At 39.5% G+C, this 27,844-nt stretch overlaps 2 protein-coding genes across 3 annotated transcripts in view; both read left to right on the forward strand.

Annotated features, from left to right (window-relative positions):
• The first annotated feature begins 275 nt into the window (after window positions 1-275).
• The window catches only part of LOC144628919 (uncharacterized), a 59,697-nt gene continuing 32,128 nt past the window's right edge, over window positions 276-27,844 (forward strand). The window contains exons 1-3 of one of the 2 annotated variants that reach the window (XM_078487045.1): window positions 276-397; window positions 3,040-3,258; window positions 5,124-5,732. In XM_078487045.1, the coding sequence (XP_078343171.1) occupies window positions 340-397; window positions 3,040-3,258; window positions 5,124-5,275 (429 nt within the window). In that variant the 5' untranslated portion in view covers window positions 276-339 and the 3' untranslated portion in view covers window positions 5,276-5,732. Of the gene's footprint in view, window positions 398-3,039; window positions 3,259-5,123; window positions 5,733-27,844 lie in introns of those variants that run through there. The other variant, XM_078487044.1, reaches the window with a different exon arrangement.
• On the forward strand, window positions 12,216-23,042 carry LOC144628918 (uncharacterized). The gene is made up of 3 exons (XM_078487042.1): window positions 12,216-12,345; window positions 14,609-14,842; window positions 22,497-23,042. The coding sequence occupies exons 1-3, from the start codon at window positions 12,288-12,290 to the stop codon at window positions 22,652-22,654; spliced, it is 450 nt and encodes a 149-aa protein (XP_078343168.1). The 5' UTR covers window positions 12,216-12,287; the 3' UTR covers window positions 22,655-23,042.

Below are 27,844 nucleotides of genomic sequence, written 5' to 3' on the forward strand. Positions count from 1 at the left end.
TGACTGAATAATGATAAAAAATAACGTTGAATGTCTGGGGTACCGTCTGCATGAAAATTCTTTCTTGTATGACCTTTCAGTCTTATTCTAGGTAACATGCATGTTTTTTTTTTGTTTTTGTTTTGTTTTGCCAGTGAAGAGGAGCTCCTAGTGGGGCTCGGCAGGGCGCAGAAACGTAAGGTTTTGAGAATCTTGGTCCTTGATCCATCCGCCATCACCTGTCACATTGTGTGTGATTTGCATGCGTAAGACAACCACGCCCAGTTTCATTTAGTGTTGAATTGCTCGCAGCATTTACTGTACGTATTTGTTTCGGTCTGCTCTTCAAGTTGACGAATCATGGAAACTTTACCTTTCCTTATTGTCGCTGTGCTGGCTCTATGTGTGATGCCATCTGGTAAGTTCTCTCAGTCCGAAATGTTTGCATTTTCCAGTAGAAAATGAAACTGATATAACGTTTGCATGATCCGTGCAAAGCGCTCGATCGCATCGTAATCGGCGGTTTTAGCGGGGTGTTGCTAAAATATTTTCATGTCGCAGTTTATTTAAAATATCGTACTATCGTCGTTTATTCGATCATTGTATCGATCGATATATTTCTTTTTGAATTGTGTAGTCCATCAAGCAGCCATATTTTAACCAACGAGCTGGGCCCTTGTTTCCGTTTGCGATTGCGAAATTAAGGACATCTTTTCTTTGTTTGTAAATTTTTGCCGCTGTTGTGTTAATCTTAGAAGTTCGCGCTTCTTTGGGCTGAGAAAGCCTAAAATATAAACACTAAAAGAACATAACTAAGGCTAAAACTTTCAATTCTAATTTTTTTATCGACTTTCACAATCGTAGCCCGTATTAAATTCATGTTGTTTTCTTCCAGACACGAAACGTACCCAGGAAATAACATTGTTTCCAGTGTATCTACTGGTTTTCTTTTTTTTCATTACTGTTCCAAGCTGAAAACCATGCAACTACCAGGCGAAACTCTGTACTAAAAACTCGACAGGAAATCACGACATTGACTTCCAGTTTTAGCTGTACAGTATGGGGCCCAGTTCTCGGCCACTTTTGACGTAAACTTGTATTTCTTACCTCAGAAGAACCGCAGGAACTTGAAATTTCGCCCAGAGCTAACTACATTATTCAGCTTTTTGTTGTAAAGCTATCGACCGGTCAATAATTAATTTGCCCGAGCAATAATAAAAATAAAAGCTCCGTTTGTGGGCCCAGTTCTCGGCCAACCGGACCCAGTTTTCGGCCACCAAAAAGCTTGTGCTTAATTTTCTGTATAAAAAGGCTCAATTAATTTCCACAGTCATGAAATCACTCTGTAAACTTATTTATGTTATGCCGATCCCAAATTATTTTAAGAGACTTTGTTTTACTCTGGAAAAGAAGGTTTTTAACGCGCCTAGTTGCTTGCCTTTGTGCAGGGTCTGGCAAACCCGCAGAACTACGTTGTATGACCAATGCATTTAGATGGGTTATTTTTTTAATTTTTTCTTTCTTTCTTTCATTATTGCTGCAGCAGATGAAATTATATTGAAAACAAAAGCACTAAACTGTGATAGCGAGCAGGGTGGCCGAGAGCTGGCAAATACGCAAAAGTCGCACGAAAACATTTCGAAGTAAATTAAGACCAAAATATACAACGGTTCAACAAAAAGTTAACTTAAAGGAACCGTCTCACGAACTACGCATGCGTCAGTAGCGGCTCCCATTTTGAAAACGTCTGGCAGACGTTTTCAAAAGATAACTTGCGAAATTCAAAATGGCGTCGACAAGTGGAGGTTCCCGCCGCGGCGGTCGACGAGATAATTCTGGCCGTAAAAGGTCCTTTGAAAGTGCCAAGGAAAGAAAGAGAGAGTGGGAAAAAGCACATAAAAGAATTTCTTTGGAGAAAAACATTTTTAAATCGTGGATTCAGGCCAAATTCGTGGCAGGATACGAAACTGAAAGCTGAATTACTCTAAGTTTTACATGCCAAAAGTTAGCTCGTTTGGTAGGGGCTCACGGACAAAATACGAATTTAACTACATCCATGAAATTTAAGGAGCCGTAAACAAACAAGTTTTCGAAAAAACAAATTCACCTACCTTCGCATAAACTCGACGTTTGAGCTTTCTATAGCGAGTTGAAAGATCAAACTCAAGATACTAAGAGCACAAGAATCAGTCTATCGTTTGAAGAAATAACTTTTTCTTTTAATTCAACTGTGGCGTGATAAAACGCGTTGAACACAAAGTGGCCGAGAACTGGACCCGGCCGAGAACTGGGCCCCATACTGTATAGCTAAAAACAGTGGCACGTAAATAATTTTTCATCCATCCATCCATCACCAGCCGAGAACTGGACCCGGCCGAGAACTGGGCCCCATACTGTATAGCTAAAAACAGTGGCACGTAAATAATTTTTCATCCATCCATCCATCCGTCCGTCCGTCCGTCCGTCCGTCCGTGACGTCCGTCCGTACATGTGTTCGCTCGTTCATTCATTCATTCACTTCAGTTATCTTGCTAGCCAATAATCTAGCCATATTATCGACGGTGTAGTGGAAGTACACTGCTAACGAAAGTCAAAATTCACCTTTCCGGCATTTCTATATTACGGGCCGGGCAGTTCTAGAGAAACGAGAATTCGTGTAACCTTGTGCACCCCTAAAATACAGATACAGTACCTCTATATTACGGACTCGATAAGGACTCTTAGCTATGCTCCTTTGATGTACTTGTGGGTAAGGTGAAAAGGTTTAAGTTTGCTTTCAAGATTAGTGGCCCATCAGGCCGGATGGGATGAAATGCGAGTCTGACCAGTCCATCGCAGGGTTACCTCAGCGTTAAATTCGCCGGTACCCATTTATACACTTCGGCGGAGAGAGACACTGTGAGAGTAAATGTTTTTGCCCAAGAAGACAACGCAGTGCCCTGGTCAGGCTCGAACTGGACCGCTCGATTCGGTGTCCAGCGCGCTAACTATTACATCACCGCGCCACCTTTGTGTAGGCAGCATTTCACTGATTAATATCCCATTTGCTCTTATTGACAGCTTTGGCCCTCAAATGCCACGAGTGTACAAACGTTCCTGGGTACTCGGCGGCAAGCCAATGCAGCGCTGACGCAGTTGGAAGCATTACATGTGGACCGTATCTGGATCGATGTATGACCATTAAGGGTACTATTACAGTTCCTGGTTCTGGCTCACTCAACATCGAGATGAAGAACTGCTCTAATAGCTTTCTTTGTGACCCAAGTGGTTCATTAAGCAGTAAGTAAAGCGCGAAGGGTGATGGGAAGGGAAAAAAACAGAAAGGAAAAAGCCTGCTAAATCCTGTGTCGAAGATCTGCGAATGTGTCTCCCTTCGTCCCCGCTTTCCTCAATAACTAACTAGCATTTCTCCCAACGATCGCGAGCAACTGGGGACGAGGCAGGGTAGGTAGATAGGTTGGTAATCTTTATTTCAACATGGATTAAACATCGGCTTTTTTGAAATACCATATACAATCCTTACATAAATAATAAAATTCTAGTGATAAGCTAATTATAAAGAAAAGCTGCTTTCCACGAATGCACTGCCTTTTTTTTACTTGTTTAACTAAAGCTTTAAATTGCCCAAGGGACTCTGCTCGGTAATGGAACATTGAGTTTGTTCCCAGAGTACCTCAGGTTGTACGCGGTTTCTCGATTTTCAAATGTAGAAAATAGATAGGAGCCAACCTGTAAAGAGACCAGTAAATCATCGTGGCTCTTTGAATATGCTGCTGGCGAGCTAGATTTTTCCATCCTAAAATGTCAAATAAATCACTAGCGTGCAGAAGAAGAAGGTCAAAATAAGGGCTGTTTTTTTTGTAGCTTTTTTTGCAAAGTACAAGACACACAGTTACTTTTCAATAATATGTTCCCGGGGCGGGGAGACTGGGACGAGGGTGCCCGTCTTGTCACTTAAGGTTGTAAATTACAGATTTTGGCCTCACCTGGGATATTCAGGATAGAACACCAACATTTTAGCCGTCAAGGTTTCGCTTCGGGTAACAACATTCTCGTTCCCTTAGCCCTTTCGTTTCTCTTAGCCGGCTTGGCACGTGGAAACTGAGGGCTCTAGGGACATAGGATTTTTGAATTAATTCGAATTTTTTTGATTGGTTGTTTGGAACAAAGAATTCCTAAACGGAAGTCGAAAACGTAACGACTCTCTCATACTTTCTTTTGAAACGTCATGACTGCATACATGAAGACCGGAAGTCCTAGAATCTAGGACTGGAAATCCTGTGTCCCCAGAGACCTTCGTTTTCTCGTGCCAAGGCTCAGCTGGCTAAGAGAAACGAAAGGGCTATGGGGATGAGAATGACAACAACATCCTCTTTATTTCCTTATCAATAAAATTAAATTACAGAAATTGTTATATAAATATTTAATATTTATATACTAAAGATAAGGAGTTCTGGCAACCCGAAATAACCACTAGGTTAAAAATTCCGGGTTGCCAGTTTACAAATTGATTTGTCAAATTTTGGCCGGACACACACACGTACACACGGAGACACATACAAATGGGGTAACAAATGAAGAAAAAAAAAACGCCACCATACTGTATTTACTATTAGCGTTCTTGACCGATCAGACCCGAAGAATGGTATCTTTTAGAGGTAAAAAAAGAACCACGCCCATATTGGTCTTCTTTAGGAGTTTAGTTAAAGTTTCCTACTAGCCTTAGACTGTTCGGATCAATGTAGGTCTTTGGAAAACTGCCCACCTACCCCTCCCCAAACCTAACATTTTCCCCAAAGCGATAAGTAAGTGTTAATGTTAGGTTTGGGGAGGGGTAGGTGGGCAGTTCTCAGTCCCTTTTTTTGTGTGAAGTCGTAGAGATTGATCGTTGAGTTCGAAGGGCCGTCATCTTGGTTCCTGAACGCGAGTGAAAACCGGAGAGTGCAAAATGCATCCCTACCCACGGGGTTTTTTGCATTCTCCCCAGTTTTCACTCGCGTTCAGGAACCAAGATGGCGGCCCGTCGAACTCAACGATCGATCTCTACGACTTCACGGAAAAATAGGGGACTGTAAACAGCCTATACTAGCCTCCCCTCCCTCATATGAATCATACGATCCACAACGAGAACATTTCCTTTACAGTGTGTAATCTGTTGAACATAACTGGAATGATGAGCGATTGTAATACCGAGTGCTGTGAAGGCGACCTGTGCAATGGTAATGGAGCTGCCCGCATCTCTGGTTTTGTCACAATTTTTTCCGCCATGTTGCTGGCTCTGGTCCTGAACTTGTAATTTACAGGATTTTACTGAAGTGTGTGTGTCACTCAGTCTCCTTCGCAGTCGTTATTTGGAATGTTTCATGCAACGCTCCCCCCAGAGAAGCTTCTTTTTTTTTTGGAAGGGGGGGGGGGGGGTGACACCCCAAATAACGGCTGCTAAGGAGACTAGCGTGCCACATCAGAAGTTTCCTTTTGATTTCACGTTAAGTACCTGGTGACGTTCTTCAAAGGCCAGAAAAGTGATTGCATGATTTTTAATTTTTAGCCAATTACGCATGTAAATTGTAAATGTTTTCTTGAGATTTTATTCACATTTATTTCAATGTTCGTTAGGAGAACTTTATAGTGGACTGTACAAGAAAAACAACATCGACTAGTTCATGATTTTGAAAACAAATATTCTGCACTCTTGTATAAATGACAAGATGTTTAGTTGGTAAATATAAAATACCAATAAGTCATGTGATGTAATTAGCTGCAGTAATTGTTTTTAAAAGCAATAAATGTTTGCATTTATTTGTTATTACTAATGATGTGTTCTTTCATGACACGCCTTGATGATATTTTCCCTGAAAACGTTTTCCTGACTTGCTCTTGGATAATAAAAAATAAAACCTTTAAAGCCCAACTGGCTCAACCGGTTTGTAAGCTATGTGTAACGTCGCGTGTTTTGGAACGGAAAAGGATATCCCATTATAGGTGTACATAGCCCGGGGGGGGGGGGGTACTTGGGTAAATTTTTGTTGGGTATGTGCCGCTGGCCTCTCAGAACCCCTACCCCATTATAGTCATATTCTATGACCAATTATAGACCCCATCTTAGTCACTTTTGGGTAATTTTATTTCTACGACCCCAACTTAGTCACTTTCTGGGAGCTGTTTGTCAAATATTGAACAACAGCAATAAATACGGTAACATTTTTTTCGGCGAATATTTCCGTTCATAAATCACAACTTGCCAGCATTTTCGTACTCTCAAAATCCCGGAAAAGTGTGACCCCATTCTAGTCACCCTATAAAAAATGCTTGAAATGGCGACCCCATTATAGTCAGTCCAGTCGTGAAAATGCGACCCCATCCAGCGGCACATCCCCATTAGCCCATTTATAGGAAGTGCCCCCCCCCGGGCCCGGGGGGTACATAGGAAGAACAATGAACATGCATTTCAGTAACTTTGCAAGTAAAACTGTGGATAAAGCAGAACAGAAGTACCGGATCCTCTCACTGTAGAGGATCTAATTAGCTATAATTGTATAATGAACGAAGATAAACCGCAAGGCTGATTGAACGGTATGGGAGTATTTAAATATACATTTTAAAAGGCACGGCCTTCCTTCTTCGGGGACTAACAGAGAATGACTCTAAAGATTAAACGTTGCAAATTTATAATACAATACGTGAATAACAAAAGACAAAGTGACACGGCTTAGGTTACCAGCAATGGTTGAAAAAACCCATTAAAATTTGAAATTTGAAAAATTATCACGTTAAAACATGAAATTTGAATAAACGGCACGCAACGCATGCAGAGGCGATGGCGTTTCCCAAGGTGGTCTTGAAAAAATTCAGAAAAATTGTCAAAAATTTAACGTAATCAAAAGTACCTTATTCTTACTAATTTTCGTGCGTACTTAATTTCGCGACTATTTTTTTCGCGATTGCAAGAAAAATTAGAGAAAAAGTGTATTAAATTTCGCGACTTTGTCTGTGTTTTATAAAGCAGTCGTAAGACAGAGACTCTAGGAACAGCTGGAAATATATCAATGTCTGGCCCAATGTAACTACAAGGAGCCTGCAAACGGAAACTTTGGTGACTGTACTAAAGAGGTTTTGGCCAATTTACAAGGACGAAACAGCAATCCGAGGAAGGGTTCTAGTCAAAAACAAGACAGAAACATATTTTTAAAATTTTTGTTCTTTTGATAAAGATACTATGGTATTAATTTTCGCGTGTTTAAATTTCGCGCAATGTTTTCTTCGCGCGTACTAAATTTCGTGATCATTTTGAAAGCGCGAAACTCGCGAAAATAAGTACTCGCGAAAATTAGTAAGAATAAGGTAGCTGACAACTTATGGTTGGGTTGAACGATTCTTCAACGAATATTGGGCTGTTTCGTAATTGTTTATACAGACCGAGAACACAGGCGGCATTGTATTAAAAAAGTAGAGATGTGATGATGTCTGTCGACAGGAGTAGAACTCCTTAAATATATAATTTGTCTCTTTCGTTTATACTCTGCAGCAGGCCTTTCTAACTTTCCAGAAGTACCGTATTTATTCGATTAAGCGCACTGCCGCGCTTATTAAATTTTTGGAACTTCAGGGTGGGCGCTTATTCGAGGCTGGGCTCTTATTGAATTTTCACCATTTTCAGCAAGTAGTATGTTTATGTTGTAAGAAAACAATGTATAATAACTAAACGTGAAGGTGTACGAAAGCTGAATTTTAAATGTTCATTGAAAGTTTCAGTAAAAGAACTAAACAAAACTCAAAAAATCAAGGCCATATATCTTTTACACGCAAAATCCCTTCCAAATATAATCCTAGCCATTTTTTGGAAAAGCAAATTTTAACAAGCTCCAACCTCTCCCTATCATACTTCTTCCTTTTCAAAAAGAAAGTCCTCCAGTCCTTTTTGTACAGAAATACAATGAACCCCCGATCGAGTTAATTCTATGTTTGCTATAGGCGTTTCAGTACCTGCCATATCGGTACACACCTTGGTTTCGTTCCAGATCCCTGAAACTTTCACAGCATATTTTCTAAGATTGTCTGTGGAATAACTGTTAAAAAATAAAGGATTCGGTATCGGAATTTTTTACCTTTAACCTTCGGATGTATAAGGGGAGGAGGAGGTGGAGCCGGAAGATGCCAAGATTCATCGTCTAAGGGACGGACCATTATTTTCTTGGAGGGAGGGGGGGGGGGGATGAAAAATTTTCCTCTGCAAACTTTTTTTTTTTTTCGAAATTCTTACTATTTTTTGTTATACATATCGTGTTTGCAAACAATTTATTTTGTCTTTCCAGGCCCTGCAAACAATTTTTTTCAATATTTTTCATCCCCCCCCCCTCCAAAAAATAATGGTCCATTCCTTATGAAGGTGACCGTATTATAGAGGTGTCCGTTAAGAGAGAGTTGATTGTAGTCCCTTGTGTTTCTTTACAGTGTGCAACATTATGAACGTTACTGGGGTGATGGTCAAGTGTAATACCGTGTGTTGTGAAGGCGATATGTGCAATGGAGCTGTCCGCATCTCTGGTTTGCTCGCAAGTTTCGCTGCCATTTTGCTGGCTTTGGTCCTGAATTTGTGATTTCTAAGATTTTATTGAAGTCTATGTGTCACATTAGAAGTTGTCCATTGTTCTAGCTTAAATACCTGGCAATGTTTTTGAAAGGCCAGAAAAGTGATTGCACGTTCTTCATTTTGAACCAATTACGCATAAAAGTTTGAGAATTCATTACAGTCGAAGCTCTCATAAGCGGACACCCTCGGGACGCGAAAAAAGCGTCCGCAACTGGAGCTGGCCGCTTACGAGAATGGTTCCCGTAAGCGGCCACTTGAGGTGTAGGGGATAGATGGCCGCTTACGGGAGCTTGCCCAGCTAACATAATGCTAATATGCGTGTTAGTGGTGTTTCGAAATGTAACCGGATGTAGATGCCCGGGTGGGGGGGGGGGGGGGGGGAACTCGCAAGTGACGGGGATGCTCGGCGTCTCGCTTAGGGGTGTAAATTTAAGACTTTTGGTCTCGCTTAGGGTGTTCCGAGAAAAAACGCCAATATTTTTAGCCATAATGGTCTCGTTTAGGGTTACACACGAAGAAATATACAAATATAAACTCCATTCTTAGTTTTTTGGTATCTTTTAGGGGTCAAAAAAGGCTTGAGCCACACCCAGATTGGTCTCTTTTAGGGGTTCTTTTCAAAATTTCCGACGAGCATCCCCGTCCGTTTCATATGGGAGTCCCCCCCCCCCCCCCGGTGTAGATGACGACAAAACAAACACTGAAATACCACTAACCTGGTTAAAACGACCCAGAAAGGTAGTTTAGAATTAACCTAACCCATTTAAAAAATCTTTTGTTCTTTGATTAATTTCCATGGGAACTGCTAACCTGGTTAAGAGTCGGTTAACTCTCCAAATACGCGGCCGCACTAGACATTTTTTTAACCCGGTTAATTTTAATCGATTAATTGGAAATAACTCGGTTAACTCGCCAAGTGCGGCCGCGGCCATTTTCCCCTTAGAAATCTTACTATCAAAAGGGAATTAGCATATATTTAGAGAAATTCTCTTTATTAGAAGCAAGGTCTTGGATTTTTTGGGGCAACTTTCGAGCAACTTTTATTATAAGGAGCAACTTTTTTGGATTTTTTGAAGCACCTTTTGAGCAACTTTTTGAGAAATAACGAGCAACTTGTGGAAAGCCCTAGAGCGGGGGGGGGGGGGGTGGAAAGAAGGGGGGTCAGGGCTATTTCAGAGTGAAGATCAAGAGAGTGTTCGACACGCCTGTTTGTAAGACGGACCGTTTTAAAAATTATCTTATTTTAATATACAATCTTCGTTCACTGTCCAAAATCCACGTGCGCAATTGGTTAAAATAGATCACGTGATTTTGCTTTACCTGTCGTCAGCAAACTCAGACAGTGCAGTATTGACAATAATGCACGAAAATCGTGCATTATTGAAGGTGTCTTCAGCTTCAAAGCTTGTAGAAGTGGAAGAAAAGTATATTCCTCAAATTATCAACGATCCAATACCAAACAAAATCGAAGAGGATAACAACTTGAAGCGTTTTCATGTTCAAAGGTAAACTGCAGCTCAATAAATACATTTTTGTGTGCGATTGACTTGCTTGTAGTTGCTTGATTGTGAAAGCCATCGACTTGCATTGAACAAGCTTCTCGCTGACTGTATTTATGAACGACCACAGCTGATGAACGATTTTATGAACCATTTTAAGTTTTATTTCTGTACGGCTAATTTGTGATTTTTATATTATTGATGTAATCCCGTGTAATTATGTACTACTACACTTCTTATTTTTAAACATTAAGTTTGTTGTTTGAAGTTCGTTAAGTCGATGATCGCTTGCAGTTCGATGCAGTGTACTCAGATTGTATATTAAAAGGGTTAGAGTCTGTTCGTTCGTGTTTTGTTGACAAATACACGCACTTGCTGGCCTCACAATGAACTCAAAATTTTCAATACTGCACTCGGCTACGCCTCGTGCAGTATTGAAAATTTCTCGTTCATTGTGCGGCCAGCGCGTGCGTGTATTTGTCAACAAAACACTCACAACAGTCTCTAACCCATAAATAGACAATAGTTTAAATTACATTGTATAGATCGTTTTAAATAGTTTTTAATATATTTTAATGTAAATAGCTTTTAATATTTTTTTAATCTTGTAATATATAAAGTTTTTATACATTTACACGTAATTCAGTCTAAGGATTGCCAAGTGTAAACGTTTTTTTAATAAACGATATTTCTCTTCTCTGTTTAATCCATTTTCTGAATTAAGTAAAAAAACGCAAAATCCGTTTTTTGGACACAAGAATCCGAATTTGGTTAATTCCAAAGAAACGCACCCTTCGCAAGGGGCGGCGCGGGGGTGGGTGGGAATTTTCCTAAACAAGAACTGCTTTTCCAACTCAAGGTCGCGCAAAATATTTTGGGCTTTTTACCGTTATTTTTTGTGGATAGCTTTGCATGTTTTTTTTTCTCTGCTTCTGTTGTGCAGATTAGGCATGAATAGATTGTGCCAGTAAATTCAGGAAAAGTTGCTTCACAATATACCCAAAAGTTGCTCTAAACTTGCTCAAATATCAAAAAGTGTTGCCACCAAAATTTGGAAAAGTTGCTTGCTCTCTAGAGTCGTTTTGTTTTAGATAAATACCGAGAACGTGTTAGCTTGTTTGTTGCCATTTAATCATTTTCATTAAATATTCTTACAATCGTTAAAAGAGACCAAAAATCCATTGTTTATGCTGTGTGCTGCTCACAAATATTTTTGTAAAAAGAAATTAAAAAAAAAAAAATTAAAAATTAAAAAAAAATCAGTTTTGATAAAACCAGTTTTAATAAAATCCTTTGAAATGAAACGACCTTTTATAGTTTGGATCGGTTTTATATCAATTTGTTGCTCAAAAGTTGCCAAGGAAGGCAAAAGTTGCCCTAGGTTGCTGGTACTACAAAACGTTGCTCAAAACGCTAAAAGTTGCTCAAAAGTTGCCGAGCACAATCTATTTATGCCTAGTGCAGATTCTATTTGTCCAACCGCCCTCCAGCGTCATAGGCAAATGTTCTTTCGGCTTCTTATGCTGGATTTCTACTGACGCGTATTATTTTACGTGCGTTTACGTGCGTGAAAGATTTAGAGACAATGTATGGACGACTTGCGTAAACGTGTACGCAAGCCGTTCATACATTGCCTCAATTTTTTTTTAACCCAAGTAAACGAACGTAAAAAATTACGCGTCAGTGGAAATTCACCATATAGGCAATAGCGAAGCGCGCGAGGTCTAAAAATAGACCTGATTTAATGAATGATTTTACCCCCCTTTCCGAGCTCAGGAAACATGAGCGTGTTCTGAGAGAAATAGATGGAATCTAGGGGACGTTTTCGTTTTAAAAAGAGTTTAAGGAAAATCGTCGGCCCTTCCGGTTTCTCTGTCCGTGTCTTGTCTATGGTTAGATTTCCACTGACGCGTATTTTTTTTTTACGTGCGTTAACGTGCCTAGAAAAATGAGAATTTGTATGAACGACTTGCGTAAGCGTTAACGCAAGTCGTTCATACATTGTCTCTAGTTTTTTTTCACGCACGTAAAACACACGTAAAAAAATTACGCGTCCGTACGTCATTCGCGCGCTTTGCTATTGCGTGACGTGTCATAAGAACGTCGTATGTTTGCGTCATCACATCATATTTGATTTCCTCACGAAAGACAACAGTGCCCAGTTTAGGATAAACTCACAACTGTACGTAGCCCTTCTGCTCTGCTGTTCAAGTTGAATCATGGAAACTCTACCTTTTCTTCTTGTCGCTCTGCTGGCTCTCTGTCTGATGCCATCCGGTAAGTTCACTCCGAAATGTTTGAATTTTGCAGTTTTAAAAAAATGAAAAGACAGCGTGATCAGAGGAAAATCACAGATGCCGGGCAGTTGTTTTAGGGGGCGGTGTTAGGCATTTTCATGTTGCAGTTGACTTATATTTTACAGTGGCCGATCATTCGATCACTGATTCGATATATTTCTTTTCGAATGGCATTGTCTATTTGGCAACAATATTTAAGTCAGTTCAGTTCTAGTTTTTGATGTAGGATGACTCCTGTGTTTCCCGTGTTGAGCTTTGTTTGTTTAAGTTTGCCGCCGACCTGTTAATCTTATAAGTTCTCGCTTCGTGCTCTATATTCTAAAGACAGACCCACGAGTTTATCAAAGAACATCGAAAAAGCAATCTCTGCGCAAAATGCAAAACACTGAAGAATTGGAAAGCAAAAAAAAGAAAAAGAAAAGAAAATGCGGCCGGTGATTTATAATTTAGCTTAAGGCCTGGGATTAAAATAACACGCGCGAGATGTGCGCTTTCTGATTTGATAAGGGAACCAGGTCATTAAACAATTAAACGAAGTCTGTTCTCCCCTTAGCTCCTTGATCCTGAGAGCTAGAGGCGATAGAATTAACCTTGCCACCGAATTTCCGAATCCTCTCATAAACGGGGTTTGTAATCGGACAACCACTGAGACGTCACTATAAACCGGATTCGTTTGGAAGAGCGTACCTACGCTTTTCTGAAGTACTAGAATCTCAATTGTTGTTGTTTTCCTTTTATCGCGAGCGTATTTTTCGTTCGTTCTACAACGAAATGGAAGATATAATTTTTGTATAAAGCACAAAAATCCAGATGAAACGTTGTTTATCGAGAAGCTTGCTTTGCCGTGACTATAAATAACCTCCCTAAGTAGCCCGGGACCTTTGCAAGGACCTTTTAAGCTTCAACGCGAGCAACCTTCTTAACTTTTAAGCAACACCTTTCGTATCAAACGCAAAAAAAAAAGAATTACAAACGGTGTGTAGTTGCAGCAATTTCGTGGAGGGTTTGCGTGCTGTGGGTCGCTTCTAAGGCACTTAGAGGTTATTGTATTTCAACAAAAGAACGATTATGTTACATTTATTGTACCGATCACGAAACAGCGCTCTGTGTACGTAGCCTCCCACGCAGTCGTTTTTAGGTGCGATCATATTTCACTCCTTAAGGGTGGGGTGATGGTATTTCGCCCCTCTAGGGTGGGGGAATACGATCAGCCCCAAAAATGACTGCGTGGGAGGCTACCCAGGCATGAGGTGATCACCATGCTCGTTCCCAGAGCCCGCGTCCCCCTGGACCATCCAGGGGGACGCGGGCTCTGGGAACGAGAATGGGTGATCACATGCTCGTTCCCAGAGCCCGCGATGCTGTTGGTCAGCACCAAGATTTCTTCTCTGTCTCAAAGAAAAACAAATAAAAAAGGTTAAAGTCAGAAAAAAAAGTTATAAAAATACAGGGTAATGAATGAATGGAAGAATTTCCCTTGGCTTTTGACGCATATCTCAGTCAAGTACTACAATATCAAATGTGGGGAATAAGTCAGGTAGCCTACACTATCACTTTTCTCTTCTAGATTTTAATTTCCAAACCTTAGTTTGTTTTACAAAACTTCTCTCGCGAATATAGAATACAACAATAGACTGAATTATCTTCACAATCGATTCTACAAATGACCTACAGGGCCGTAACTAGCAAGAGAGAAGACAAGGCACTTGCCTCGTCTAAAATTTTACCCAAAATTAAAAACAAAATATTTTCTGTTGGGAAAATAATCCTCAGTTGAACAAAATTGATTTTTCTCAAGAAATACCTCATGAAAAAATGTCTCTGAAAGAGATTCTTTGCTTCTAGATTTCTAAATACTCTAAATGCTCTGGAGGGCATGCCCCCAGAACCCACTAGCAAGATCTTGCCTCGTATATGGCAAAGGTCTAGTTACGGCCCAGTCCTAATTGGCTAACCAAACGAACAACAATCCATCGTAGTCGTAGCCTGTTCCAGGCTCTCGGTAGTTGGGGAAGAGCGAAAAACGCGGGCGCGAGAGGAAAACGCGTGCCCGCGTTTTTCGCTCTTCCCCAACTACCGAGAGCAGGCTATCGTAGTCGAGGAGACGGAAAACGACACTCGAGTCCAGACAAAATTAATGTTTTACAATGTTATCAACAATCAACGCTGAGTTCTTTGCTAATTTTCTTGCTTCCGACAGTGTGTACAGCATACTAAAATGCCGCATTTTCTCTGATTGACAGCTATGGCCCTCAAGTGCGCAGCGTGTTCAAACGTTCCCGGAATCACGCTTGGAAGCAAATGCGGCATTGAGGAAGACGAAAGCATAACATGTGGAGGGTTAACTGATAGATGCATGACCATCATGGGTGTCTTGAACGACACTAAACTGTTTATGAACTACACTAAATTAGTCACCATCGAGCTGAAAAACTGCTCCAGTTCTATCGTTTGTGACCCTTATAGTCCACTAAGCAGTAAGTATAAGAAAACACAGTTATATTTCGATAATATGCTTCCCGCAACCCCCCCCCCCCCCACACACACACACACACACAAAAAGAAAGTTATACTCTCCCTCCAAACTTTCAGGGACAGAAATGTCGTTTACACTATGATCGGAAAAAAATGATGTCCATTTTACGACTGTAAAACATTGTATTATGAGGTTTTTGGATCATTATTCATACGCACCATATATCTTTTACACGCAAAATCCCTTCCAAATATAATCCCAGCCATGTTTTTGAAAAGCAAATTTCAACAAGCTCCAGCCTCCCCTATCATACTTCTTCCTCCCCTAAAAAGGACGTCCTCCAACAAATTTAAAGCCTTTTTGTACAGAATACGATGAAACCCTGATCGAGTTAATTCTATGTTTGCTATAGGCGTTTCAGTAACTGCCATATCGATACACACCTTGGTTTCGTTCCAGATCCCTGAAACTTTCACAGAATATTTTCTAAGATTGTCTGTGGAATAACTGTTAAAAAATAAAGGATTCGGTATCGAAATTGTCACCTTTAACCCTCGGATGTATAAGAGGAGGAGACGGAGGAAGATGCCAAAACTTTTTGTGCGCGAATTAGTCATGGGGATTTTGCAGATTTTGGACTAAAGTAAAACTGTTCTGAAATAAGTGGTAGGCAACTTTTACCATGAAAAACATTATCCATTGAACATTTAACTGAAGATATAGCCTTTATTTGGGGATAGAAATCAAACTTCGGCTACAAATATCGATTTTTTTTGAAGGCGCGCGGAAACAACTTGAAAACGTTGGCTAACGTTTTCAAATTGCAATCCATTTCCATCAAGGGCCATTCGCAGCCAAACACGAAGTTTAAACAGTTTTAGTGCTCTATAATAGCAATATTAATTGTTAATAAAAATGGACCATTATTTTTAAGTTTCCTACAACACAAATACAAATTTTGGCTGTTCAAAAATCTGTTAAAATTCGTGACGTATAGTCAACTCTCTCTAAGACGGACACCTTCGAGACCGGCTCCAACTGTCCGTCTTAGAGAGGTTTCCGGCTTGTAGAGAGTCGAGGTAACATGACACTAGTTATTCTAAGATAATTAAGCTGATCTTATGCACAGTGAATACACGTCTGTTTTGAGTCTGTTTAAAGTCACTCACTTTAACAAAACCTACAAACTAGGAAAACAAAGATATCAGAAAATTGTCTCGTTTGTTCACTACAATCGCTAGTTCACTGCTTCTAAAAAATGAACAGTACATGTTGCAAATTGTATCACGTCAATATTTAATACTGTATTCGCTTGTTTAAGTAAACGTTCACGGCTTTTTCTCTAAATTCTTACCTGTACACTTTGCAAACTGCAACAAGACTAAAATAATAAAAGGACAGTATTCGATTATTAAAGCAAACGTTGAGTAGTGGCAATACACGTAAGCAGAGAAGTATTCGTTAAAGTGTCATTGTTTTTGGTTAGAAAGCTTGGTATACACGTATCCTTAGGGCGCTGACTAACTTTGAGTTAGGTCGATACGAAGTTTGGAAGTATGTCCACTCAGTAAAAACACTTCTCAGGTGTCCGTTAATGATTATAAAGTGTCCGTTGTCCGTCTCAGAGAGGTGTCCATCTTATAGGGAGTTTCGTTACAGTAAAATGACTGAAAAACGGCGGGGGCCATCAAAAGGTGTCCTTCTTAGTCCCTTGTGTCATTGAAATAGTTACACGGTAATATATAGGCTAGCACCGATAGTGCTAGCACTTTTTTTGGCATTATTTGGCTTCGCAAGCATTTTTTTACTTTAATCCCAAAAAGCACTGCTAGCATTATTTTGGATTTTCGACTGATTATTTGTATAATTTCGTGTTAAAAAGCACAACCTGACTTTATTTATGGCGTCCAAAGCCTCCCAGATGCATTTTGCCCTTTAGTCAAAGGAGCCGAGGAGGCCTGGGGAATAGGTTTGATAGGTCAGCGGTTGCCTTGTAGAAACCCAGTCCGTCACACTCGTTCCAAAGATGACGTCATCCACGTTGTCATCCAGGAACAATGGAAGTCAGCCAGCCAAGGCAAAAAATGAAAAATGTAACTGAAAATCTGAAAAATGTAATATTCCATGTTTAAAAAATGGAAAAAAAAGTGAGCATTTTTATGTAACCCAGGAGCACTTTTTTTAAAAAAAACAAGAACATTGAGAAGCTTGAGAAGCTTAAAATCGGGCGCTTTGCCTTGAAAGACAGGGTTCAGTACAGCAGAAACCACGAAGCAGTTACTTAAGTAGCACTCAGTCCGACTGTGTTTGTGTAAGTCACAGGGCTTGCATGAGCTGTATTAGTGTGCATAATATAATATCTAGAACGTTGTCGAGATTGCATTATTACTTAATGACATGATGGTTTCAATTTATAAATGTATCTCACACAATACAAATAAACGATTGAAGTAGACGACTAGACAATGTAAAGTTTGACTTAGCAAAGTGCAGTGTATTGGTAATACTGTAAGGTGCGGTTTCACCTGACGGTCGTGTGCTTTTCGGTATTTTCCAGGCATTGCACTTTGATGGGACAGTACTACAACTGTTTACCGGGGAACTACTATTGTCAAGAAAATGATCACAACTTGTTGATGAATGATTGAACATTTGTTTCATACCATTACTGTAATAGCAATTGATGAAGGCTTTTAGTACTGAACCAAAGTATAAGGACTGGGAAATACTGAAACCCATTATCAGCCACCTTAAACGGAAATATCTTGTTGGTGTTTCAAGGAATACAAGGAAACTTCACTCATCCCATGTATCTATGTATTGCGGTATTTTGTAATTTTTTGAGTGATTTTTGGGGATGTTTGGCAGGTGATAGTTTTTTTAAAAGAATTAGTAAAATTTAGACAACTAAGAAATATTGAAAATTTAATGTGAATTTAACATTGGAATTTGAAGTTAGAAATTGGCAGACGGACACCAAACAGTCCCGTGACATCCTGGAGTGTTTTTGCATGGGGGTCAACTGTGTGATGATGTTTCCATTTTTTTCTTCAATCCCCACTGATAAAGAACTGTTGTTGGTGTTATGTTGGTGTTATCACATGTCAAGCCTTTAACAAGGTATGAAACAACACAAGGATTTAAATTATTCTGGTGCTCAATTTTTGCGTAACTAAAATTAATGTTACTCAAATTCCTGATGGATTCTGTCTTAAACTGTTACGAGCTTAGTATTTCCAAATTATTGCATGTCAATGTAAGGCAAGACAAGACATGCCTTGGTTCTTATGTAATTCTCTTAAAAACACATAAGATATTGACTATAATTTTGTCTGTGCTATGGCAATTCACAGTGGGGTGGTCTTGATGTGTCTTTAACTTGTAGACTGGACTGGACTAGTAAAACGCGGACTTGTAAAACGCCTCTAGACACTTCGAATTCCTTGGCCACAATCATCTTACGGCTCTCTTCAATACATAATGTCTCAAAAAAACAGTAACCTCAGAAAGAAGTCAGAAGCAAATAAGGTCGAAAGACCGAATTTGAACATATAACGGCAAATGTTCTAATGTCACGAACGTAGGAGTCGTGTAGGCCCGTCACCTTTATTTACCACATACTGCCCCCAAATTAAAACAGTACCCTCAGAAAGAAGTCAGAAGCAAATAAGGTCGAAAGACCGAACTTAAACATTTAACGGCAAATATTCCAATGTCACGAACGAAGGAGTCGTGTAGGCCCGTCACCTTTATTTACGATTGACTGTTGATTTCTGGACGGGCCCCGTTCTACCTCGTGCGAGCAATACAAACGACTGCACTCAACAGACGTCAAGTAGTGGAAAGAAAGAAACATATGCACACAACTCATAGCATCAATCCCGTTGTTTTAGTAGGGGTTTGCAGAACGAACATGTGCTATACTGCATAAAACATCTCCACGCTAAAACAGACCATAGAGTGCTCAAAAAAGCTAGAAATATGCCGTCGAAGAAACACACAAGAGCTTCAAACACAAATTGTTTCGCTCGCTAAACCGTTTAGTTTCCGTTTAGTGTCCGCGTTCTACAAGTCCGTGCTTAACAAGCCCTCGTTTTACAAGTCCGCGTTTTACAAGTCCGCGTTTTACTAGTCCGCCTTTTACAAGTCCGCGTTTTACTAGTCCGCGTTTTACTAGTCCGCCTTTTACAAGTCCGCGTTTTACTAGTCCGCGTTATACTAGTCCGCGTTTTACAAGTCCGCGTTTTACTAGTCCGCGTTTTACTAGTCCAGTCCAGTCCTCGAAATACAGTATGCCAAAACTCCCCGCCCTCTAAAGATAAGTCCTTGACGGTTCTTGTCGTTTTTCGGTGCCTATTCATCTTCGGCATCTTTCTCATCCACCTCTCGTTCTGTCCTGTGTCTGTCATCACACGAAAGAAAAGCTGATTCTCAAAAAATCTGCCACAAAAGGAAATTGACAAAAACAATATGAAAACCATATATCGAAAGTTTCTTATTCTAAAATTTTATCATACGTCTTAATTCAGAGCTACAAAGAAGTTCCTCCTTTTGAGTTATTGATACTGTTCTTTCAGTACCTCTCAGCCACTAGCGAAATTTTACAAAATTCCTTCGCGGCGAAAAGGTAGCGCGAATATTAATCCAGAACAGACTCCAATCGAGCGTGGGTTAATTCTAGATTACTATTAATTAACTATTACAACATTCATTTTTAAAATAGTTTCCCAAGCCGACTAAGCTAACTAAACGTCGAGTGTATCTTTCAGTAAACAAAACATGCCGTTATGACGCCGGAAATCCAGCTCACGCATACTATACCCCGTGACTCACGCAAACCTCCGACTTACGTGCTACTACAGTCATTCCTTTCTAAACATTTTTTTTTTTACCACCACCGTACCTTTCTACCCAAAAAACTCATGAAACCGCCCGGTTTTAACCTGTTTTAACCTTTCAAAAATTAGAGCGTTCGAAACTAAATAAGATCCGTAATCACAAACAACATACAGCCGTTTACCAGCACTCTTTAAAACTCCTGAAACCCTTCAAAATCAGGCAAAATAAATCTTTGAAATAACCTTTATCAATGTTTCTTATTTTTTATTCAGTTCTATAAAATGCCTTTCATACACTACTGTCAAACAAAAATTTCAATTTCCTCAAAGTTTCAAGACAAAAGAATAACAAATATTTCGTGCACAATGTAATTTGATTAAGCCAATATTATCACGTCTAAAAATACTTCAAGCAATTCAGTGAAAACCCGTTTTTTTTTCGTATCAACGAAAACCACTTTCGAATAATCAATACATGAAAATAACAATAAGATCAAAAGGAAGAAAGGAACCTTTCTAATTATTTGAAGACTTTCAAAGCCGTGATATTATGCATCCAATCCGCGATAAAATTTAATTACAACAAAATCCAAGTTCTCATTTTGAATTCCATTTTTTTCAGTTGATACCTTTATCCAACTTGTGAAAAATTCCATTCAAGTTCCTATTAATACTGTACATTCCCAATGTTTTGCTCAGGTCTTCAGAAGCGTCTTACTAACCAAATCTAAAATAATTCCAAAACATGCTGTACAAACATTCTACTCTTTGTGACAAACGACTTGACGACCAATTGTTCGAAATGAAAATCGACACAGTTCTTCCTAAATAAAAAAAAAGTTTTACGGCGGAGTCAGGCTCAAAAAATATACCGCAAGATCACACCCCCATTCATAGTCAGAAACCAGCAAACCATCTAGTTTGCTAAACAAAACACTGCGTGACATCAATGACGTTACCTTTTTCATTTACAAAAATAACTTTAACTTGTCAAAGTAAGTGCAATTTCACAATGGTGAATATATCGGCCCAGTTCTCGGCCGGGTCCAGTTCTCGGCCACTTTGTGTTTAACGCGTTTTTTCACACTCCAGTTGAATCAAAAAGAAAAGGTATTTCCTTCAAACGATAGACTGATTCATGTGCTTTAAGTATCTTGAGTTTGATCGTTCAATTCGATATAGAAAGCTCACACGTCGAGTTTACGCGGAGGTAGTTGTTTGTTTACTTGTTGGCTCCAAATTCATGGATGTAGTTAAATTCGTATTTTATCCAAAAACCCCCACCATACGAGCTAATTTTTGGCATGTGAAACGTAGAATAATTCAGCTTTCTGCTTTAGTTAACTTTTCGTTGAACCGTTGTATTTTTTGGTCTTAATTTACTTCGAAATTTTTTCTTGCGACGTTTGCGTATTTGCCAGTTCTCGGCCACCCTGCTCGCTATCACAGCTTAGCGCTTGGTTTTTAATATAATTTCATCTGCTGCTGCCAGAATGAAAGAAATAAATGTTTTAAAAATAAAGTTCAATCTTATCTCTAAGTTTTGAGCTGACTCTTGTCTTGTCTATTATTTCTACAACACCTAAATATTTCAAGACCTTTTCACTGCAAAATAAACCATCTAAATGCACGGGTCACACAATGCGGTTTTGCCAGAACCTGCACATAGGCAACTAGGCGCGTTAAAATCCTTCTTTTCTAAAGTAAAACAAAGCATCATAAAAATAATTTGGGATCGATATAGTATAAATAGGTTTACAGAGTGATTTTATGACTGTGAAAATTAATTGAGCATTTTTTTACAGATAATTACGCACAAGCTTTTTAGTGGCTGAGAACTGGGCCAAGGTGGCCGAGAACTGGGCCCACAAATGGAGCTTTTATTTTTATTATTGCTCGGGCAAATTAATTTTTGACCGGTCGATAGCTTTACACCAAAAAGCTGAATAATGTAGCTAGCTCTGCGAGAAATTTCAAGTTCCTGCGGTTCTTCTGAGGTAAGAAATACAAGTTTACGTCAAAAGTGGCCGAGAACTGGGCCAAGGTGGCCGAGAACTGGGCCCACAAATGGAGCTTTTATTTTTATTATTGCTCGGGCAAATTAATTTTTGACCGGACGATAGCTTTACACCAAAAAGCTGAATAATGTAGCTAGCTCTGGGAGCAATTTCAAGTTCCTGCGGTTCTTCTGAGGTAAGAAATACAAGTTTACGTCAAAAGTGGCCGAGAACTGGGCCAAGGTGGCCGAGAACTGGGCCCACAAATGGAGCTTTTATTTTTATTATTGCTCGGGCAAATTAATTTTTGACCGGTCGATAGCTTTACACCAAAAAGCTGAATAATGTAGCTAGCTCTGCGAGAAATTTCAAGTTCCTGCGGTTCTTCTGAGGTAAGAAATTCAAGTTTACGTCAAAAGTGGCCGAGAACTGGGCCCCATACTGTACTTTGCACCGTAAGCTTTTTTCTCTGTCCTTCCGCCGAAGCAAAAAAACACAACCTGATTACACATTAACCCAAAAGTCGACCAAGTGTGCCTGCAACGATTTCCTGTCAAAACTAAAATGAAAACCATTGCGGTATGCGTCACCCGTAGCGGTTTTGTAGCAACCCCAAGCTATCCCCGTCTTTTTGGCCGCGCCAGGAGACTACGCTCTAGGACGACCAAAGGGTAAACCTTAAATCGGCCACGCCCGATTAATTAGCATTATTTTAGCACTTTTTTGGCAAAAAAACAAGCACTGCGTTAAGCATTTAATGCTTTTTTACGAGCACTATCGGTAAGAGCCTAGTAACATAACAAGAACGTTTTCTTCACAGTGTGCAACATTATGAACATTACTGGGGTGATGGTCAAGTGTAATACCGTGTGTTGTGAAGGCGATATGTGCAATGGCCAAGGCAGTGGAGCTGCTCGCATCTCTGGTTTGCTCGCAAGTTTTGCTGCCATTTTGCTGGCTCTGGTCCTGAACTTGTAGTTTCTAGGATTTTATTGAAGTGTGTGTATCACATCAGAAGTTTTCTAGTGCATTGTTCTTGTTTATATACCTGGCAACGCTTTTGTAAAGCCAGAAATGTGATTGTATGTTGTTCGTTTTTAACCAATTACGCATGAAAGTTTGAGAATATATATTTGCTTTTGAAATTTCAATGTAATTTTGGCTATATGCAACAAAACAACATTGACTAGTTTATGATTTTTTGAAAAAAGTGTTTAACGCTTGTATGCTTGAGTTAGTGAAGATAAAATAGTACTTATTCACTTGATTGTTTGCTGCATTTAAAAACAGAACATCTTTACATACTTTACATTACATCCACATTATGCGTAGTCTATACTTTACATTACAATAGTCACGTGATGTAATTTGCTGTATAATTTGTTTTTAAAAGCAATAAATGTTTGCACTCATTTGTTATTACCGAGGTCTCTCTTGTTATTACATGTGAAGCTTTTTTTTTTTTTTTCACGATAGGGAATAAAGTAAATACCTTGATGATCTTTTCACTAAAAAACGTACTTCTGACAAGATAAGATAAGATAAGAAACTTTATTTAAGTGTCAGAACCTTATAGCCTGGAAAATAATACCATACTAATTAGGGGACACTGCTAAAAACTAAAAGCTACACTAATACTAAATATAAATACAATAAAAATATATATAAGTTATATAAAAATGTTATTATAATCTACGATATAGAAAAAATGTTTAAATCTTAATTGTTAAAAAAGAAAATAATAATAATAATAATGACTTGACTTGAGAGGCACTATGTGCAGCATAGGATGCATCCCTTACAGCCGCTGTCCATTAAGCGAATTATATCCCTTTTGCGAATACGGTTTGTAAAAGCCTGCAGTGTCTTGGCTGATCTGTCAGCCGTAGAAAGTTTGCCCCATAGTTTGGGTCCTACATAACGCAAAGAGTGCTTTCCATAAGTAACAGTGTTGTATCTAGGAGTAGAAAAATCTGATTGTCTCAGGTTATACGTGGAATTATGCTCGTTAAAAATGTTACAGATGCTATTAGGACATAATCTATGTTTAACTTTATACACGAGAATACATATGTCCTGTAAACGCCTGTTCGCTAGCGTTGGCAACTTGGCTCTCTCCAGTAGCTCAGTATAACTAGCATGCTTGTTCTTGTAAACGGCCCTCAAGCCCCTTTCCTGTAGTCGTTCAAGTTTGCGTGCATCGCTAGCTCTACAAAAGTGCCACACTAGGTGACAATAAGTAAGGTATGGTAGTACAGCTGACTTGTATAACTGAAGTTCGGCCTTAGTGGGGATTAATGTCCTTAGTCGCATTAGTACGCCGATTCTCTGACTTGCCTTTATGCAGGCTGAGCTAACGTGTTCCGAAAAATTCAGTTTGGAGTCAATAGTTACCCCTAAAAGCTTAAGAGTATCTGCGGTCTTAATTTTGTGATTGTTAGTATAGATCACTGCACTAGTGCCTGAGTCAGTTGTCTTGCTGCAGCCGATGTTTAACGTCTGATATTTCTTTAGGTTTCCGGCCAGCAAGTTTGACTCGTACCACTTTGTTGCCTGATCCGCACTTTCACTAAGCTTGGATGTAACCTCCACTAGATCATGACCACTGTGGTAAATTTGATGATCGTCAGCGTACATAGATGGTCTGGTTGCTATGCACAAGGGGAGGTCGTTCTGAAAAATGTTCCATAGTAACGGCCCCAGGGCAGAGCCCTGGGGACAGCCTCTATTCACCAACCTGTACGAACTGACTTGGTTGCCCATTTTGACACGATTGTATCGGTCACTAAGGTAGCTTTTCAGGAGTTGTATAAGTCCGTCCTGGAAACCGTATGCTTTAAGCTTACTCAACAACAATGGTGGGTGTAGGGAGTCAAATGCCTTTGACATGTCATTGGAAAGAATGTTCACGACAAGACTCTCGTCCCTTGCCCTCTTCCATGCCTCGACCAGGGTGATCAAGGTAGTTTCACAGCTGACTCGCTCTCGATAAATAAGGAAAACCTAAAAAGGCCAACTGGCTCGTTGTTATCTTGCCAATCAAATCATGAGCCCGGGGGTACCCTGTATATTTTTGGGTGGGGGTGTGCCGCTGGGAATGTGAAACCCTTACCCTTACCAGACCATGTTGAGCTGATTTTGCACCCCTATACTAGACTAGACACAGAATATCCACCCCAGACCTGCACCCCAGACTTGCATTTTTTTAGAACTGTATCACTATCAGTGTTCTAATGGAAAACGATGTGTCAACAACGATGCTGCGAAGATTTTATTTACGTTTAGGAAAGCCTCCTTTGCCTGTGCTGGGCAAATTTTCTCAGCAAGACGTCCTTCCCATCTCCAAGTCGTGGCTTGTATTGTATAATCTTTTTTTCTGCTTTTCTGTGCAAATTTTATTTGTCTAGCCGCTCTTTAGCCTCCTTCGCAGAACAACAACAACAACAAGCTTTATTTGCATGACTGTTAAATTGTTACAATATTGCAAAAGCGTAAACTTATTTAGTAATAATGATAATAAAAATAATAAAATAATAAGATATAGTAAAAAACAAAAATGATTCATATAAAATTAATTACATTGATAGTGTTTTGTTACGTAAATCAAAACAAGATGATATAAATTTAATCAATTGCATGGTCACAAAATGATCGGGAGAATTCATTCATTCAGACGTTCGTTTGGCCCGAGGGGGGAAGGGGGGGGGGGCCCTTTCTATAAATGGGCTAATGGGGATGTGCTGCTGGATGGGGTCGCATTTTCACGACTGGACTGACTATAATGGGGTCGCCTTTTCAAGCATTTTTTATAGGGTGACTAGAATTGGGTCACACTTTTCCGGGATTTTGAGAGTAAGAAAGTTCTGGCAAGTTGTAATTTTTAAACGGAAAGATTCACCGAAAAAAATGTTACCGTATTTATTGCTGTTGTTTAATTTTGACAAACGGCTCCCATTAAATTTCCGGCCTTGAAATCACAACTTAAACATTAACCAGTTGCAAAATAGTCCAGAACAAAGTCCACATTCGTGTTACGGTATTTAATTGCTATTCTGCGTCCATCGAAGTTAAGATAACTTGGACCTTTGCGGATTTATACGGCAGACGCAAAAACAAAAAGTTACTAAGTTGGGGTCGTGAAAATTACATTTACCCAAAAGTGATTAAGATGGGGTCTATAGTTGGCCATAGAATATGACTATAATGTGGTAGGGGTTCTGAGAGGCCAGCGGCACATACCCAACAAAGATTGACCTAAGTACCCCCCCCCTCCCCGGGTCGTTTTGTTCCTCGTGCATTCTTCCTTTCCATAAGATTGCGTGACGACCAAAGGAGGCTAGCCACCCTTCCAACAGATGTCGATCAAACAAATCGATTGTTATTCATTCCGTTCGGAAACAACCGCGCCTATTTACAGTGCATAGTGTGTGTTATCAGGTGTTATCCACCGCTCTGCACCGCTCTTCGAGTTGACGAATCATGGAAACTTCACCTTTCCTTCTTGTTGCCTTACTGTGTGTATTGCCACCCGGTAAGTGCACTCAGAAATGTGTGAATTTTGCACATGAAAAATGAAAATACAGCGTGACCAGAGGAAAGCGCTCGATCAATGTATTACAGCTGCTTCGTTGGGTTTTAGCGGGGTGTTGTTTGGAATTTTCATGTTGCAGTCAAAAAATGGAGAATGATTTTTTTTCAAATGGCACTGTCCATCGAGCGACCACATTTTAGCCAGTTTCAAGCTTCTAGTTTCTGAAACAAATACGCTTAAATAAGTAGCATGGATACCTCAGTGTCTTTGTTTGCAAACCTTTGCCGCCGATGTGTTAATCCGTAGAAGCCCTTGCTTCGGGCCCCATATAACTCATCCCGGGGAACTCATATACAATATAGGAGAAACCGAGCAGTACCTCAAAAGATCACATTAAGGCAAGCCTCGCCGCTGAAAATGCATGCAAAACACTACGATTGCCGAGGAACTGAAAGCAAATAAAATACGAAAAGTAAATAAAATGCGGCCGCGTGCATGGTGGTCTAATAAAGATTAGGACGAGCTGTATAAATTTTGCTTTCTCCAGTAAAAATCTTTTTGTTTCGATGAGGATACCAGGTCATAAAATACAGCCTGTGTACACCCGCCTGCTCTTGAAGTCGATAGCATTAACCTTGTCACCGAATTTTCGATCTCGTGCCCCATTGTTTTTTTTTTTTTGGCAAATTACCCAGTGTGTAATACGAAATTAAACGATACGTTTGGAAGAACGCTCCTTTCTGTCGATTTTTGCCGCATATCTCAAGTACTAGCAGCTATGTTAATGATTTCCTTCTACTGTGATCGTATTCTTCATTGCTTCTGTAACGAAATGAATTAAAAAAGCACAAAAATCCAGTTGAAATGAAACGTTGTTTACCGAAGCTTGTTTACTGTTGTTTGCCATATTTCATCGGCGAAGACCTTTGCGCGACCTTTTGCATTAACGAGTACGACCTTCTTAACTTTTCCGCTCCACTTTGGTAATAAATGTCGAAATTTTGAGTTTGCAAATAGTAACGTGGAAGTAACAATATCGTGGAGGGTCGCATGCTTTGGGTTGCTTCTCGGACCTTTATGTAGAATGTTGTATTTACTACATGATGTATGGCGTGATGATTGAATTTCGTCCCTGTTCTAAAGAAAAACAAGTAAAAAAGATTAAAGGGACTATGTCACGGCTAATTTAATTTTATGTTATAAAATTTTGTCAAATATTCGCTATGAAACTAAATGTTTGCAAAGAAATTAATTTTATGATTCTAAATGAAAAAAAAAAACATAACTTCATTGCAGCCAAATGTGTCTCCTAGGCGTTATTATTTAACGTTACAAGCATACAAAATTAACTTTGAAAACTGTTCCGCCGGACCATATTTCAAAAACCCACATCGCAATCCGTTTCAATCTTGGTCGCTTTTGGCCATCCGTACCTTCTTTTGTATTTGCTGTGTTATTGAAACGTTCCTTTACTGTTTTAAAAGGATATTTTATATATTTAAACGAATTTGATGGTCATTTCCTATGCCTATGTTTGGCTTAAATCCGTGACACGGTCCCTTTAAATCAGGAATTGAGAAAAAATCCAGGATAGCAGCCAATGTTTCTGAAAAAAGCAATTATTTTCCAGCTTATTT

This window comes from Oculina patagonica, chromosome 10 (assembly GCF_052425735.1).
Source record: "Oculina patagonica isolate OP01 chromosome 10, crgOcupat, whole genome shotgun sequence".
NCBI classification, from domain to species: domain Eukaryota; kingdom Metazoa; phylum Cnidaria; class Anthozoa; order Scleractinia; family Oculinidae; genus Oculina; species Oculina patagonica.